Source organism: Vombatus ursinus, unplaced genomic scaffold, assembly GCF_900497805.2.
Source record: "Vombatus ursinus unplaced genomic scaffold, bare-nosed wombat genome assembly UNPS02014932.1, whole genome shotgun sequence".
Lineage (NCBI taxonomy): Eukaryota > Metazoa > Chordata > Mammalia > Diprotodontia > Vombatidae > Vombatus > Vombatus ursinus.
The window spans coordinates 11328677-11344960 of NW_020954710.1; the positions used below are offsets into that span (position 1 = coordinate 11328677).

A 16284-nucleotide genomic window follows, 5' to 3' on the forward strand; every position below is an offset into this window, starting at 1 on the left:
TATCTATCTATCTATCTATCTATCTATCTATCTATCTATCTATCTATATCCTCTTTCATACAGGAAATTTGTTAGAGTAAGGCAAGGCAGTTAATTCACTTGACAGCACAATTGTTTGGGTACCTTCATAAATTTCTTGCTCATTTGCCACTCTCTGATAGGTTTCCTCCCATGTCTGAAAGAAAAAGTGAGAGAATTGTTGGATTGACCTGCCCAGCAAAGCACTGTGCCATGTTAACAACAGGTAGAATTTATATGGTGCTTTAAGCTTTGCAAAGGTCTTTACAAATATGTCACAACAACCCTAGGAAGCAAGTTCTTTTATTATCTCATTTTACAGAGTTGGATGCTGAGACAGGAAAAGGACAAGGGACTCACTTGCCGAGGGTCACGTAGCTAGTGTTTGGGGCCATGTATGAACTCAGGTCTTCCTGACTCCAGGCTGTATCTACTGAGCAACCTGGCTGGTGAACTATTCACTGGGGAGCATGTCTGGGTGTAGGAGTGGTCACTGAGTCACTAATCCACCCTGTGCTCTCTAGCACCCCCTGTTTGAGGGGATATCTGCTTTTACTAGGTGGTAAAGACCACTTGCTTTTCACACACATGCAAATAAAATAATTGATCAATTCCTTTTTGGCTGCAGCCTCCCCCACTGTGTATATTTTGGTGGAAGACAAAAGAGATGTTGGGGATATTTCCCCTGGAGGCCTCTTACCTCTTCAAAGACAGGCCTCATCATTTCTACCGAGGAATACTTGGAAGCAATATGCTCGTCCACCTGTAGGGATTTCTGCAGGATGTCACTCATAATTTCTGCCTTGATGAGGGAATGGTGCTTGGTGAGGTCCCGATGTAATTCTTGCACTTGATCCTTCAGGTTCTGGATCTCAGATTGCAGGGTCTGTGTTCAAAGAAGCCCAGGTTTGGGGGTGGGGTAGGAAGGGAATAAACATTTATATAGTGCCTGCTACCTGCCAGGCTATGCTAAGCACTTTAGAGATATTATGTCAACAACACTGCAAGGCAGGTGGGGATTTGAATTCAGGCTTTCCTGACTCCAGGCCCTGTGTTCTATCCAGTATTCCATCTAGCTCCCTGGGTAATTACATTTGGTCTGAGTTGTGTTTAGTACCCAGACAGAAGTAAATGTGCTTAGAGGTGCTCTAAGAAAGGGTTTCACGGTCCTAGAGTAACTAAATTTTTCCTCCTTCTGCTTTAGTGGTCACCAGGGTTTTTGCCCCTTCTAATGATGCTGTAATCCGGTACCCCCCAATGGCAGAGAAACCAGCATTTGGTGAATGACAGGAATCCCAATTCAAGAGAGTTTTGTTGTTCAGTCGTTTCAGTAATGTCTGACTCTTAATGACCCCATTTAGGGTTTTCTTGGCAAAGATACTGGAGTGGTTTGCCATTTCCTTCCTCTAGCTCATTTTACAGATGAGGAAACTGAGGCAAACAGGGTTAAGTGCCCAAGGCCACCCCACTAGCAAATGTCTGAGACCAGACTAGAACTCAGGAAGCTGAGTCTTCCAGGGCTAGCACTCTGTGCACTATGGCGCCACCTAGTGGCCCATCGTGAGAGTAGCCTGGAATTGGATGGACATTTTCATGAACGCTCTCTGGATAAATTGCAAAGGTTTTTGTCTTTTCAGGAACCCTCATATGCAGGATTTGATCCTAGTCATGCGGGAGGGGAGAGGCGTCTTCTACTAGACAAGAGGAGAAGCCAGGCTGCTCAGCTGACCCTCAGCATCCCTCCCTTCCAGGCCCTCACCCTGTATGTCTCCTCGTAATGGCGGCAGTGCTCTGTGAAGGGGGTGTCGCTTCCCTCAGCCAGCAGCACCCTGGTGCTGATAGATCGGTGCAGCGTGGGCTTGTGGATAGGTGACCCAGACATCTTTCCACCTGGGGATGGGCAACCAGAACTAAGCAGGGCCTTGGTAGTCGAACACCCAGAAAGCCTGTGGAGAGAAGTCGTGGCAGCATGGATGGGTTGGGGGGTAGGATTGGAGATGGATTAACTACATGCTCCACCCCCAACCCCAGCTGCTCAGTTCAGTATCAGTTGAACCTTTATCCGGGAGGCTTGGGAGAAAGTTTATCAGTGCAAGCCATTTATTAAGGACACTTTTGCACATTGTCCCCAGCTCAGCCCGGCCCAGTGAGTCACTACCGATGCTCTAAACAGGATCCAGGGAGTGTGAGTGCTCATACGGTGGTTATGTGGAAGGTGGATTTAAGGCCTGCTGCTTTTCTCAAGTCCCACTTTATTCCGTCCATACCCAGCTATCATTTTTCAGGCAAAAAAGTGTTCTGTCTAGATGTATGGCGTGTGCAGGGCACAAACCCATTGTTGGAACAGAGCCTCATGCTGTGTAGACTGGTCCTCCTCCAACTCAGGTAAATAGAATGTGGGGAGTGGAGCTCCTCATCTACCCTTGAGGTGACAACACCCTGAGCTGGAGACCTTGCTCCCCTTCCTGGGGACTGAATCAAGGATATTGGGGGAGCCCAAAAATCAGCTATTGGCCATCCATCCACCAGCCTCTCCCTCAGCTTCCTTCCTCTTGCCTGGGCCTGCTTAGCCCCCTGAGCCAACCTTGTCCTGAACTCCCCTAAACCATTTGAGTCCTGCCTCCCAAGCCTTTTAGGGTTCCCATGATTCTTTTTTTTTAATAAAGAAATATCACTTTATTCCTGTACCTTCTAATATTTTTTTTGGGGGGGGTGAAGCATTTGGGGTTAAGTGACTTGCCCAGAGTCACATAGTTAGTGAGGCCGGATTTGAACTCTGGACCTCCTGACTCTAGGGCCGGTGCTCTATCCGCTGAGCTACCTAGCTGCCCCATTCCCATGATTCTTAAGAAGTTTTCATTCTTCCTGCCTTAAAGATGCAGCCAGTGTTTGGGAGGGCAGAGAGAAGATCCTACACAGCCAGTGTCTTTTGCAAATAGCCAGCTGCCATTCCTCCCGTCCCCATGCCCCACCCCAGGCGCCCTCCCAATCCTATAGCTTCTGTCCTGGAGCCTCCAAGAGGCAACTCCGACTAGGCCGGTTCTGCAATACCAGTCCGAAGGCGGATGATGCTTCCTTCACCTCAGCACCTCGTCCCATGGAAAAGCTAAAAGCTTCATGAGCAGGCCCCTGCTAGCGAACCCTTCCTCCTTCCTCCCTCTTCTCCCCACCTGCCCCGGATACCGGTATCAAAGAAGTCTATATATAGCCAGGTAGAACAGGACTAAAAATAGGGCCTGGAGTGACCAGGAGAGCTAGCCACCCCAGGGCCCTCCAGGTTCCTAGCCTCTTTCCTTTCTGGACTTCGACCTCTGCTCATCGCTTCGGGGGAAGGAAGGGACCAGGCTGAGCGACACACGACCCCTCCCGTTGAGGAAGGTGTCCCCTCTCCACATTTGGGCGGTTTCAGGAAGCGCTGGCTTGGACTCCCACAGAGACCGTGTCCACTGGTCTCCACCACGTGTCAGTGGAACGGCCCCCATCCCCTAACCCAGGGCTCCAGTGCTCTGAGCCAGCATGGGCTGGCTGTGACCCCTGGGCTGGGTTGAGGGCTGAGGTCTATGGGGACAGGGAAGGGGACACGCCCTGCCCACACTCCTCACATGGTGGCTGCAGCCCCAGTCGCCGGCGCCCTCCGCGCACCTAGCAGCAGCAGCGGCTCCAGGCAGCGGGAGAACTCAGCGCGGTGGTCGCTGGTGATCTGTGGGGCCATAGCAGGGGAGGGGGGGGCGGTTAGGAGCCGAGCATTGGAGTCTGGAAGGCCCCAAACTGGGAACCTCCTGGCTCTGTGCCCCTCCCCCCAGGTCCCTGGCGCCTACATCCAGACTTTTCCTCCCCACCCCCAGGCTCCCTGATCTGCACCTTACTGCTCTGCGCCGGCTGTAGGCGGTGGGGCCGAGTGACGATGCCCTGTAACCGGTCCATCAGTTCCTGTGGCAGCCGGGATAGGGGACGTTTTCAGGACCCTGGGACCTACAGCCTCAGGGGACCCTCTATTCCGCCCCACCCTACCCCTTTCCCCACCCTCCCGGTCATTTCCTAGCTAGTGGGAAGCTGGCTGGCCTCCTGCAGTCAGGAAAGGCGGAAATGAGTACAAAGAGGGGTGGGAGACGCCCAGGTTAGTTTATGCTATTTTCCTCCAGGTGGCAACCACTCAGCCCTGCCCCCCCCCCCCCGCACTCAATCCAGCTCTTAGGGAGTGCAAGGAAACCTGGAAAGGTCCCGTCCGGTCAACCTACCATATTCTTGGAGTAGCCTTGCCCTGAGGTGCCAGGGGCAGCAGATACTGCTAAGGCAGACAGGTCTGCACTAAAGACTTTTCTGTCACCCAAGGGAGTTTGTCCCCAATCCCTTACCGCCCACTCTCTTTTCCCGTTCCCAAGGAGCTCAGTACTCCCATGTGGTCCTCCATCTACCCAAAGCTCCCCATTATCCTACCATTGGAGTCTCTTCTCTCTTCCCAGCCCCCAAACCCTAAATCCTCATCCCCTCAGAGGAGCTGTTTTTAGGAAAGAAATCTAGTTTTTTAATCAAAATCAATCACTGTAACGGGAATGATGTCTCTGAGCCCCCAAGGCTGCCATTTGGGTTTTAAAGATCCTGGAGGGAAGGGACTGCTTTCAGTTCTGTCTTCGTTTCCCCAGCACCTGGTTCCGAGTACGTATTTCTTAGATTTTTTTTTTCTTGAATTCAGTGGAAAAGGTCAGTCAACCTAAATGATTGTGCACCCGGTGAAAAGTGTGGGGAGATGTTTTGAACAGTTCCCCCCCCCCACTTCCATCCTCAGAAAAGTCCTGGACAGGACTCAGCAAGGCGGTTCAGAAAAGTTGCCAAGTCCTGACCTAGATGTAAATACCATTTCATTCCTGAGGATCCCTCCGCGAGGTGACTCACATATCCCAGGTCCAGGAATTCTGCCTTGTTGGCTGAGCTGAGGAAAGCTGAGCAGGTGACCAGGTGGACCTATGGGGACAAGGTAGTGCCCACAACTGATCATCCACAGTGGGAGTCTGAATGGAAAGGATGATTCCCAAGGAATGATGCCAAACTCCTTGGAAGAGGGAATTCTCTATGCAAGCTCACAGGCCCAAACAACAAAAAAATTGCATATTGTTTTTATTTGTGTATGACTCATGTTCCCCTCCTGCAAGCTAAGCTCCAAGGGGGCAAGGGTCTGGTCTCATTTAAACTCTTTACCTTTCCCAGTTTAGGTCAGGGCTCAGAACATGAGACCTCAGTTTTCTCAACTGTAAAATGGGAATAATAACTGTACCTCCTTTGCAGGGCTGTGAGGATCAGATGAGATAATATTTGGAAAATGCTTACCACAGTGCCTGGAACATAGCTGGTGCTATATAAATGCTTATTCCCTTCCCTTTCCTCATTTCATAAACATTTGTTGAATGTTGAAGGAAATTCAGGTGGCATGCAAATTCTGAGTGAGGGAAAAGGGAAGCGATCTGTTGCCCAGATATCCCAAAACAACCTCCCAGCCACCTGCTAGTTCCTTGGCTGTACTCCCTTCTGGTCATAAGGAAGCTGACTCTGGCTCTTTACCTGCAGTGTGGGCAGCAGGGATACCAGCTGGGAGAGCTGATCCTTGAAGGCCTTGTCTTTCTCTTCATACTGGCTGAGGAGGCAGGAGAGGTAGGTCAATGAGCACCCTGGAATCAGGGGTCAGCATGAGGAAGGGGGAAGAGAAGGGAATAAGCATTCTATGTGCCAAACACTGTGCTAAACACTTTATAAATATCTCATTTGATCATCACAACAACCTGCAAAGCAGGTACTGTTATGATCCTCATTTTACAGTTGAGGAAACTGAGGCAGACATAGGTTAAGTGACTGCTCAGGGTCACATAGCTAGTAAGTGAATTTGAACTCAGGTCTTCCTAGCTCGAGGCACAATGTTACTCACTGCACCACCTAGATTCCTTCACTTACGCTGAATTCACTTAAGAACTCTGAGGATTCACTCTCTGGGTCCCTAAACCCCTCCACAGTGCAAAAAAAGAAGGTTTGTGATTTACGATCTGGGCTAATCCCATGGGCCTGGGATATGGGAGTGATAACTGGCAGTGTCACACATCTATGCATTTTAGAAAATGGCCCTTTCCCTTCTGGTGAAGATACCCAGTCACAAGAGTTTTCTTGAAGACAGTGACAAACACTGGGTGCTCAACCAAGGAGACTGCAATGTCTAGGGAGGGTGCTAGGGAAGTCTTGGTGGGGTGGAAGCAGTGAACTTGGGGTGAAAGACCTGGGTTTGAGTCCCAACTCTGGTGTGTGACCCTGGGCAAGTCACTTCATTTTTCTGGGCCTCAGTATCCTCACCTGTAAAACAGGGGCAAGAACACTCCCACTACTTACCTCACAGGATTGTGTGAGGCAAGTGCTTTTTCAACATTTAAATGAATCAGTGTGAATTGTTCTTATTCTTGGCCCTACCAACCTCCGCACTGCCTTCAGTAACAATGCCTTCCTCTCCGTCAGCTTCTCCTACAAGAAACCAATAACACAGCAATCTGAATTTGGGTGGGGGTAGAGGGTTGGGATAGGGGTAGAGGAGAAGTAGAGGAGAAGCTTGCCTTTGGATGGGAGGTTGGGAGTCTGCAACTATTATTCACAAAGAGCAGACTGGGTTGTCTTTGAGAGAGTAGATAATTCCCATCATCAAATACATCAAGTAGATATTGTAGAAGGAGCTCAGGTATGGGTTGGGCCAAATGTCCATTTGAGATTCTTTCCAGCTCTGAGAATTCTAGGCTCTTAATGCTCATAGCCACCATCATACTCCAGTGGGCCCTCAGAAAGAGCCACAATTGATGTTGTCTGGCCCTCGGATGGGAGGGGGAACTTACCTGCATGCTGCTGAAGAGGGTATGGATGGCACTCTCCTCCTCGGCTGCACTGCGCCTCACGTCCTCCACCATGGTCTGCAGCAGGGTGATTGCCTCTCGAGTGGAAGTCTGCAAAGCCTTCACAGCCTTGGGAGGAAGGGAGCTGTTCAGCAGGCTGGGCAGGTCTGTGGTGACTGATCCCTCCTCATCTTACTTTCCCCCAATCCCCAGAAGCCAGTGCTAACTACTCACCATGACAGTCTGGTCCAGCTTCTCACAGCCCTGCACGTAGGCTGTCTCTATGTCAATACAGTGTGCCCGGCTTTCCCTGCAAAGATGGCCTGCCTCAGGGAACTCCCACACTTCCCTTCATAGGGTCTACAAATCTCTCCCTTGTTCTCCTGATATCCTGGTTCCCAGGCCTTGGGCTCTACTGAAGGACTTAACTGATATTCAGTTTGTGTGGCTATCAGACTAGATTTTTTCTCTCCTCCAACCCATACCAGGGAAGGGCTAAAGCTCAACCCTAGCCAAATAACCCTGGGGTCTGGCCTCAAGTGCAAAGATGGGTCAAAACCACAGGCTGATCAATTCAAGGTCCTCCAGTAGAATGGAAAATCCTCCGAGGTAGAGACTGTTTAGTGTTCCATTGACCTGTGTACCTTCTTTGCTACATGTAGCCTTACGGATTGTCACTCGCACTTAAGTGACGGGCTAAGGGTCACATAGCTAGTAAGTGTCTGAGGATGGATTTGAACTCAGGTCCTCTTGACTCCAATACACCATTTCTTAATATATAAGTGGTTATTGAATTGAAATCGACAATGGAGTGGGATCCAATTGTCTTTTCCAGTCTTACCTTTCTTTATTTACCTCCAATCTATTCTCCAGTTAAACTGGACTGGACTCTTCCACCTCTTCTCTCTAAGAACCCAACATTATCCAGCCTCCACCACATTCTTTTCTCTGCTTGGAATTTCTCACCACTCAAGTCTTTGCCAGGTTTGCTCCCCTCTCCTTTAAGGCCCAACCCAAACTCCACCTCCTCCAAGAAATTCTTCCTGATCTCTCCAATGCAGTGATAGTCAGGATCTCCCATCCCGTACCTCACATAGTACTTAAGAAATGTTGCTTATCACTTGTGTGGTCTTAGTAGACTGTCAGGTCCATGAGAACAGGGACAAGGTTTCTTCCCTAGAGTCCAGCATGGTGCTTTACAAACAGAAGGTTCTCAATCAATGTTAGTTGGAGGATGGGAAGAGGGAAGGGAGGAGAGAATGAAGATAGAAAGGAAAAATGGAAAAAAGGGAAAGATGAAGGGCAGGAGGCCAGGGAAGGAAAGAAGAAGATGAGGGATGAAGGGAGAGAGGGATGGAAGGAAGGAGGAGGAGAGGGGAACAAGGAAGGGAGGGAAAGAAAGGAGGAAAAGGAGAGAAGAGAAAAGGGGAGAGAGAGAGGAGGGAAGGGCCCACATACCCCTGCATGTCCCGGAAGCATCGAATGCAGAGCATAGACTTCTTGTCAGTAGAGAACATAATGTAAGGCTCTCCATGCAAAGCTATAATAGGGAGACAAGTTCATTGGCTGGGGGCTGGCATCGATAACAGGGTGTTCAATACTTCTTTGTTTCATTTGGAGACAAGGTCTGGACACTCACAACACTTCTTGTGAGTGTCCTTGGTACGTTTGCCCAGGGCCACAACATCGTGGCGTGAGAACATCTTGGCCTTGTGAGTCTCCTCCCGGCAGTGGGCACAGAGTGGCTGACCACAGGTGTTGCAGAAGTAGGTGGTCTCTGCATCCTAGGGAGGAGAAGGAAGAGAAAAGTGTGGGATAGATAGATTGAATGTGGGCCAGGCTGGCTTAGCTGGTGGCCCCAATCCAAGTTAAGAGGAGGACTTCACCCAGGAAAATGGGCTGTAATTTAGGGTGTATGTCTGCATTTATCCAGGCTAGGGAGGAAACAGCTGGGACGTGAATCCTGGAAACTGGCCGGAGAGACAGCCTTGTTGTAGAGGTCATTCATTCATTCAACAAACACTAATTAGTTAACCCTTCCACATCTTGACTTTTCCTATTGAGGTTTCCATAAATTGCCAGATGGTGTAAGAAATGGGAATTTTGGAGGAGTTTTTCAGAAGCTGTAGATGACATGCTAGGGCCAGCAGATGACACAGAGCCTATGACCAAATACTTAACCCAAATTTTACAATAAGGTAATGTAAACACCTCATTAAAAAAAAAAGGAAAAAAATGATTTCTTTTTGGCACAAAGGGAGGGCCAAAAAGTTGTATGTGGATTTTTCAGATCATGGGGGCCCTGTGCCCCTAACATCCCCTACCACATGTGGAGGGGATAACTGTACAGACTTTTAGAGGTCTTGGTATCACAATGTTTTTGAGGGATAGATTGTCTTAGACCTCCAAGGGGACTGAAGGATTTAGAGCTGGATAGAACCCATTTAGAGAGTTCCATTTTGCAGATGAGAAGACTGAAGCCTAGTGTAGAGGTAAAATAATGTGCTTACTTAACTCCAATTGCCTAAAAAAAGAAAAAGAAAAAGAAAAAAAATGTTAAAAAAAAGCAAGACTAAAAAAAATATAATGTGCTTAAACTCACAGACTAGTAAGTAGTAAAGATGAAACTTGAACTGAGGTCTTCTGATTCTAATCCTAACCCCCTCCCCCCGGGCCACTAATAACTGCTCATATTTCCATAGCTCTTCAAAGACTCTCCAGGCATTTTCATCACAACATTCCAATGAAGTAGGGGCTGAAAGTATTATTTCCTCTATTATACAGATAAAGAGAAGTTATGTAACTTGCCCAGGGTCACATCAACCATCAAGTAAGCATCAAGGCTTGGTTCCCACCCCAAAGTTCTTTCCATCACAGCACTAGGTCAACTCACTCTGGTCTGAGCCCTGGGGAAAGTATGGTTGGTCTTGGGGAAAGGAGCTGGGGAGGAGGGTGGGAGTTCAGTGACTCATCGCTAGCGAGTGTTGAAGGACAGGAGGTTAAGCCCGGCAACCTGGTTCAGTGGAAGGAATGCTGGATTTGGAAGCAAGGACATGGGTTCAAATTCCATCCCCCCCCCTTCTCCTTACTAATTGAATGATTGAGACAAGTCACTTGCTATTGGCTTCAGTTTTCTCACGTGTAAAATGAAGGGACTAAATAATCCCTAAAGTCTGTTGTAACCCTAAATAAATGATCCTGTCTCCCAGAGTCGTTGAGATGGTCGGATTAGATATGTGTAAAGTACTTTGCAAACCTTAAAGTGCTATCTAAAACTATTAATATAGCACTATATATTAGTGTTAGATTGTGAGCTCCTTGAGAGCGGGTCGCACCCCTGGTCTTTTACCTTAATTGTTATTATTATCGCCATTTCTTTGCACAGTGCCTGGCACGTGGCCCATGGGCACTTGGTAAGTGTTAATTGACTGAATTATTAAAGGTAAGGTATTATTTCTTTACGCTAAACGAGATCTGCACCCCAAGCCACAGCTTCTCCTTGGATGTCTCCCCCCCACCCCAACCCTCTCTCCTCCTTGCCTGGCTCGGGCATTCCAGGTCGCAGTTGGCACAGCGCACAGCCTCTTCGCAGTCAGAGGAGCCATCCACCAGGAATTGCAGGAGCCGGTCCACAGGCGGCAGCCCATTGGCTCCCTTCACCATGGACGGGTGGCTGCAGGCATGGGAGAAGCTGGAGGCAAACCCCGGCCGGGGGCCCCCTCCCTGGCCCGAGCCCTCACTTCTCTCCTACCACACTTATTCACTAGGACCTAAAAATAGTTGAGAGGCACCCGGGGAAATGGTCGGTCACCTGCCTCTTGTGTTCGCTATAAATAGCTTCCGTTCCACTCCCCACTTTATCGCATCCACTCGGTCTGGCAGAATGCGTTCTCATGTGGGACTTCAGGAATTCGCGATCTCAAAGCGTAAAAAAGCCTGTCTTCTCTCTCGCTCCCCTTCTTACACAAGTGCCTTCTCTTCCCTTGTACAAGTACTTTAATCTGGTCAGGGAGATTTCAATATTCACCTAACCGAAGTGCTCAGGGAAAATTTGGGTTGTTTGGACACAAGACTTTAGGGTCCAGGAAATCAGTGGTGTAGAGCGGGAGGTGAAGTCAAGAAATCGGATTTCGGTGATGACTTAAACTTAGGTGTTTAAGCGCTCGCAGTCATGGCAGGGTGTGGCGGTGCGTAGCTATCCTCTCTGGGGCCCTCCCGCGGGGATCACATTCCAGGGCAGGCGCCCCCTCTTCGCCCCCTCTTCGCCCCCTCCCCCCTCTGCAGCCACCGCACTGGAGGCCGGGTGTGAAAGGTAGAAGTAGGGACAGCTGCGGCTAAGCGAAGACACCGTGCGCAGACGCCTCCCGGAGCAGAAACGCCTCGCCTTCCTGGGCACCTCCCCTCACCCCCGTTTTGGGAGCTTCGATCGCCACTGGGGTATCCTCGGGGGTAAGGGGCAATTTCGGGAAAGGATTGGAGATTGCTAGGTAGACATCGACAGAGACGCCCTGGCAGCTGCAGCCACGAACCAGGGCTGCCCCCAACGTTGCGCCCAGTTGGCTCGCCACTCCTGTGCTCTAGCCATGGAATTCCCTTCCTGCAGACTTGTCCCTGGCTAAGAAGCCCTGCTCTCAGGCTCATTTTTTCTCGAATTCCTGGTAGCGCAAAGAGACTCGGGTTGCGTCTGGCTTTGGCCCAGGCCGCCGTCCCACCCGAGGACACACTCCTCACCCACAAAGCGGGCAGGCTAGACGGCCATCGACGGCCCGGCCCCGCAGGCAGCTGGCACAGAAGTTGTGGTAACAGTCTAGCAGGCACGGGTGCTCATACTGCTCATGACAGAGGAAGCAGACGAGGGGGTGGCCATTGGAGGCGTCCAGGGCAGCGAGGCTCTCCAGAGGAGAGAAGATTTCACCCGACATCTGCTGGGAATTGGGAGGTGGATTGGTTGGGAGAGGAGGAGGTACAGGGGAGAGACTGAGTCAAGTCTGCCCCCTGTGCGTTGACCTCTGCTTCAGAGGACAACTGCCTGGGGTCATAAGGATGGTGGGCGTAACATCGAAGGGCCAGAAGGCAACCTGTAATCACTGCGGCTTAGCGCTGAGGGTTAGGAGAGCGTCAGCCTTAGCTCTGGCGACCCCAGTGCCCTGGGCAAACACAACTCTCCCCTACTGGCTGCCTTCCGTCTGGACCGTGGACACCGCTGGAGCCCCGGCAGAGCTGGAGAATTGGGGAGAGACTCCTGGCGCCTACGGCCCACGAGAGGTCATGAATGGAGTTGAATTTGTGCGTAAATGAGAAGATACTTGTTCATCATGCCCCTTTGGGTCCGATTCCCCTAAACATTTGGGGCAGGGGCGGGGAGTGAGGAGGTGGGCAAGCTGCCCCTCCTCTCCTACCTTCTCCACAGATGTTCCCAAGGCACTTTCCCACCTCTGCGAAGTTACTCAATTGTTGGGAAAGGCTCTGGTCAGGCTGGGAGAGGCTTCCAGAGGAGGTTCTCTGAGCCTCAGAGTGGGGCATCGGTTTCTTGCAGACGACAGAGGCTACCCCAACTCGGGGGAGATGAATTGGTCGGTTTCTGACCTCTCCCGATGGCAGGAGGAGGGGCGGGCATCAGGCCTTCCACTGCATGGCCAGGGGCTGGGCTGGAAAGCAGAATGCCCATTCCTGAGGCAGGGTGGGGCTGCCAGGAGGTGGGGGGGGGGGATGACTCTGGAACTCTTCTGGCCAGGGAGAATAGACCCAAGGAAGGTGGAGGCCTTTGGGGAGCTCTAGGGCACATTGAGGACAGAGGTACCATCTCTGGTACTGTGTAGTGGGAGTGATCCTCTTTTCCCTTTTTGGTCGGGCTGGGGCCCCTAGATTGTTTGACCCAGCCTCAGTCTTCCCTTATCAATCCAACCCCTTCTCCCTTCCTGAGAAATTCCAAACCTTCTTTCCTACCTCTCTCCTTCCTACCACGATCTCCGGTTAGCTGTGGTTCTCTGGGTCACTTGTATGCTCCATTCTGCAGGGAACAAAGACTTGTTCCCAATAACTCTGTCTGCAAAGCCCTTCCTTTAGCTACCCCTCCTCCTCAAGCCCATACTTGGAACCCTTCCAGCTTGGCAAACAAACCTGTCTCATTCCACTTCAAATGCATTGCATCTCTTCCTCCAGGCCTTTACACAGGCTGGCCACCATGCCTAGAAAACTCTCCTCATCTCCTTCTCTTGGATCACTAGTTCCCTTCGGGGCTTAGCTAGCATTTATATATAGTACTTCAAGGTTTGTGAAATGTTTACAAACATCTCATTTTATTCTCACAATAACCACAGGAGATGTACTATTATTATCCCCATTTTACAGATGACGAATATGAAGCAGGCAGTAGTTAAGTAACTTGCCCAGGATTAAACTGTTAAGTGTCTGAAGCTGGGTTTGAATTTAGGTATTCCTTATTCTAAGACTAACATTCTAGCCTCTTTATTACCTAAAGCTTAGCTCAAGGGTAACCAACCATACAAGGCTATTTCTGACCAACCGAGTTATTAGGGGTCCCTCTGCTACCACCTACAAAAGTACTTTGTATTTTCTTCATATATGCCTGGTATTTCCTTATCTATATGTGTATTGTATATAGCATGAGATTGCCTTACTGTAGAATGTGAGCTTGAGGGCAGGGAATGATTGCTTTTTTTGCGTTTATATTGTTAGCAACTAGCTCAGTGTTTGAATCATTGCAGAACCTTAACAAATACTTAGTGAACTGAATTAGCAGGACTTTGCCAGAGTTTATATTTTCTAATCTTAACTGGTCTCTCACCGAAGTACGATGATACTTCTTACTCTTCCCTAATTGAATCTCTGTGGAACTCTTTCCCTGAATGTTTCAGACTTTTTCTTCTTCCCTCAAGTCTTCCACAGCACACCTCCCTCACTTTCTCAGCTGAGGTTCTCACCTTCTATATCACCAAAAACTAGGCCATTCCATGTAAGCTCCCTCTTCTACCCCTCTCATTATCTCACATCCCCCAGACATCACCCCCCCCCACTCTCTTCTGTTGAAGAGGTGGCCTTTCTGTTAGCCAGTGAATCCCTCTACATCTACCATTGATCCCAGCACCTCCTATCAGTCCCAGCAGATCGCCCCCATCTCATCTCCCCATATCTCAAATTTTTAATCTCTCCCTATATACTAGTTCCTTCTCTGGTGCCTATAGCTTGTCTCCCTCATCCTTAAAAATGGTCATTAAATCCTACCATGGCTGCTGGTATCATCTTCTATGACTCCTCTCCTCAGCTAAAATCCTTGAGAAGGTCATCTCCATTAGGTGCCTCTATTTCTGCTCACTCACTTCTAAATTCTCTGTATTCCCACACCATTATCCAAATGAAACTGCTTCTTCCAAAGTTACCAGTGATCTAATTGCTCAATCTAATGGCCTTTTCTCAATAAACATCGGTGGCCTCTGTTGTGTTTAATGACCACTGACCATCTCCTCCTCCTCAGATATGCCCTTCTTTTGGTGTTTTTGTGACATTTCTGTCTCCTGGTTCCCCTCCGGCTTGCTCTTCCCCAGTGTCCTTTGCTAGCTCTTCATCAAAGTGACACCACTAACCATAGGTTTACCCTCAGGGCTTTGTTCTGGGCCTTTTCCTCTTTTCTCTCTACACTGTCTCACTTGGTGACCTAATTCTCTCCCATGAATTCAACGACCATCTCTATGCCAATGACTAGTCTCTCCCCTGAGCTCCAGTCCCGAATCACCAATTTCCTATTGGACGTTTCAAACCTCATGTCCAGAAGGCATCTTAAACTTTACATGTCTACAACAAAACTCAAAAATTATCTTTCCCCCTAAACACATCTCTCGTCCAATAGTCCCTATTATTCTAGGAGACTTCCACACACTTAAGCTCACAGCCTCAAAATCATCCAAGAGTCCTCAATCTTACTCACTTCACATGTCCAGACAGTTATCTTACAATCTATCAGACTGGCTAAAATGATAGATGCCATTCAATAGGGGAAGGACTAAACAAGTTGGGGTGCATGATTGTGATGGAATACTCCTGTGCCATAAGAAATGATGAGCTGATTGGTTTAGGAAAAAAACATGGAAAGACCTGGACCTATGAAGGAAGATGTTATCTACCTCCAGAGAAAGAGATGACAAATAGAAATAGGCATGGTATGGTTTTTACATATATGTATGTGTGTATATGTATATATGAATGTTTATAGATATGTATGTATATGTATATATTCACATTTAATTGTAGCCTTCTCTAGAGCAGGGTGGGGAAGGAGTGGTGGAGAAAAAAAATTTAAAAAGTGCACAGAACAAAAGAAATCTCAGAAGGAAGCATAGAAAAGCTAGGTAGCTTTGAAAATAATGTGTAATATTTATTACATAGGTTTTAAAAAGGAAACAGTTTGAAACGGAAATTTATTGTTTTATGTTGAATCCTCTCTTATGTTCTGCTGTGTACATGGAAATGCTTTTTCTTTTCTCATTTTGTATTTGTTTAAAATGAATTAAAAAAAAAACCCACGTCCAGACAGTTGCAAATCTCGCCATTTCCCCCTCTGAAACATTTCTCCTCTATGTCCCCTTTTGTCTATTTGCACAAACACCACCCTCCTGGGGCAGGCCTTCATGAGCCCTGGGCTGGATTATTTTGACAGCCTCTTAATTGGTCTTCCTGCCTCTAGTATCTTCCTACTCCAATTTATCCTTTACTCATTGATCAAAGTGACTTTTCTAAATTGTAAGTCTGGCCACTCATCTTAGGAGCACAATCTATCACACCCAGGCTAGGCTCCTTTTCCTTAAAAAGCGTGGAAAGCATCCTTGAGAATTAATTGGTACAGAATAGGTTGGGCTAAGTCTCATATCTGGAATGTACATGATCCCTCTTTCCTTCTTCTTAGAATTCTTGTTTTCCTTTAAGACTTAGACCCTCTTTTGTTTTCTAATGTTTCATATTTTATTTTTTCCAATTACATGTAAAAACAATTTTCAACTTTTTTTTTTACATTTTGAGTTCCAAATTCTTTTCCTCTCTCCCTCCTTGAGAAGGCAAGCAAATTGATATAGATTATATATGTGTAGTCATGCAAAACATATTTCCACATTAGCTGTGTTTTGAAAGAAATCACAGACCAAAAAAAAAAAACCCCCAAAAACCCCAAAACCCAAACTAAAACAAACCAAGATAAATAAAGTTAAAAAAAAAAGTCTGCTTCAATCTGCATTCAGATTCTGTCAGTTCTGTCTCTGGAGGTGGATGGCATTTTTCATCATAAGTCCTCCAGAACTGTCTTGGATCATTCATTGTATTGCTATTAGCTCACCTTTTACAGAAAAAACTTTCCTGGTCTCCCCAGTTATTAATGTCTTTCTTTCTCATGTCAACTTGT

At 48.2% G+C, this 16284-nt stretch overlaps 1 protein-coding gene across 2 annotated transcripts in view; it reads right to left on the reverse strand.

Annotated features, from left to right (window-relative positions):
• The window catches only part of RNF207 (ring finger protein 207), a 17192-nt gene extending 4695 nt beyond the window's left edge, over window positions 1-12497 (reverse strand). The window contains exons 1-15 of one of the 2 annotated variants that reach the window (XM_027843926.1): window positions 12275-12497; window positions 11607-11797; window positions 10416-10548; window positions 8515-8659; window positions 8334-8415; window positions 7110-7185; window positions 6879-7004; window positions 6470-6516; window positions 5575-5647; window positions 4912-4980; window positions 3880-3948; window positions 3621-3718; window positions 1778-1964; window positions 719-904; window positions 124-175 (exon numbers count right to left, since the gene is read on the reverse strand). In XM_027843926.1, coding sequence (XP_027699727.1) covers window positions 124-175; window positions 719-904; window positions 1778-1964; window positions 3621-3718; window positions 3880-3948; window positions 4912-4980; window positions 5575-5647; window positions 6470-6516; window positions 6879-7004; window positions 7110-7185; window positions 8334-8415; window positions 8515-8659; window positions 10416-10548; window positions 11607-11797 — 1534 coding nt within the window. In that variant the 5' untranslated portion in view covers window positions 12275-12497. Of the gene's footprint in view, window positions 1-123; window positions 176-718; window positions 905-1777; window positions 1965-3620; window positions 3719-3879; window positions 3949-4911; window positions 4981-5574; window positions 5648-6469; window positions 6517-6878; window positions 7005-7109; window positions 7186-8333; window positions 8416-8514; window positions 8660-10415; window positions 10549-11606 lie in introns of both variants that reach the window. The other variant, XM_027843927.1, reaches the window with a different exon arrangement.
• Between the last annotated feature and the right edge of the window lie 3787 nt (window positions 12498-16284).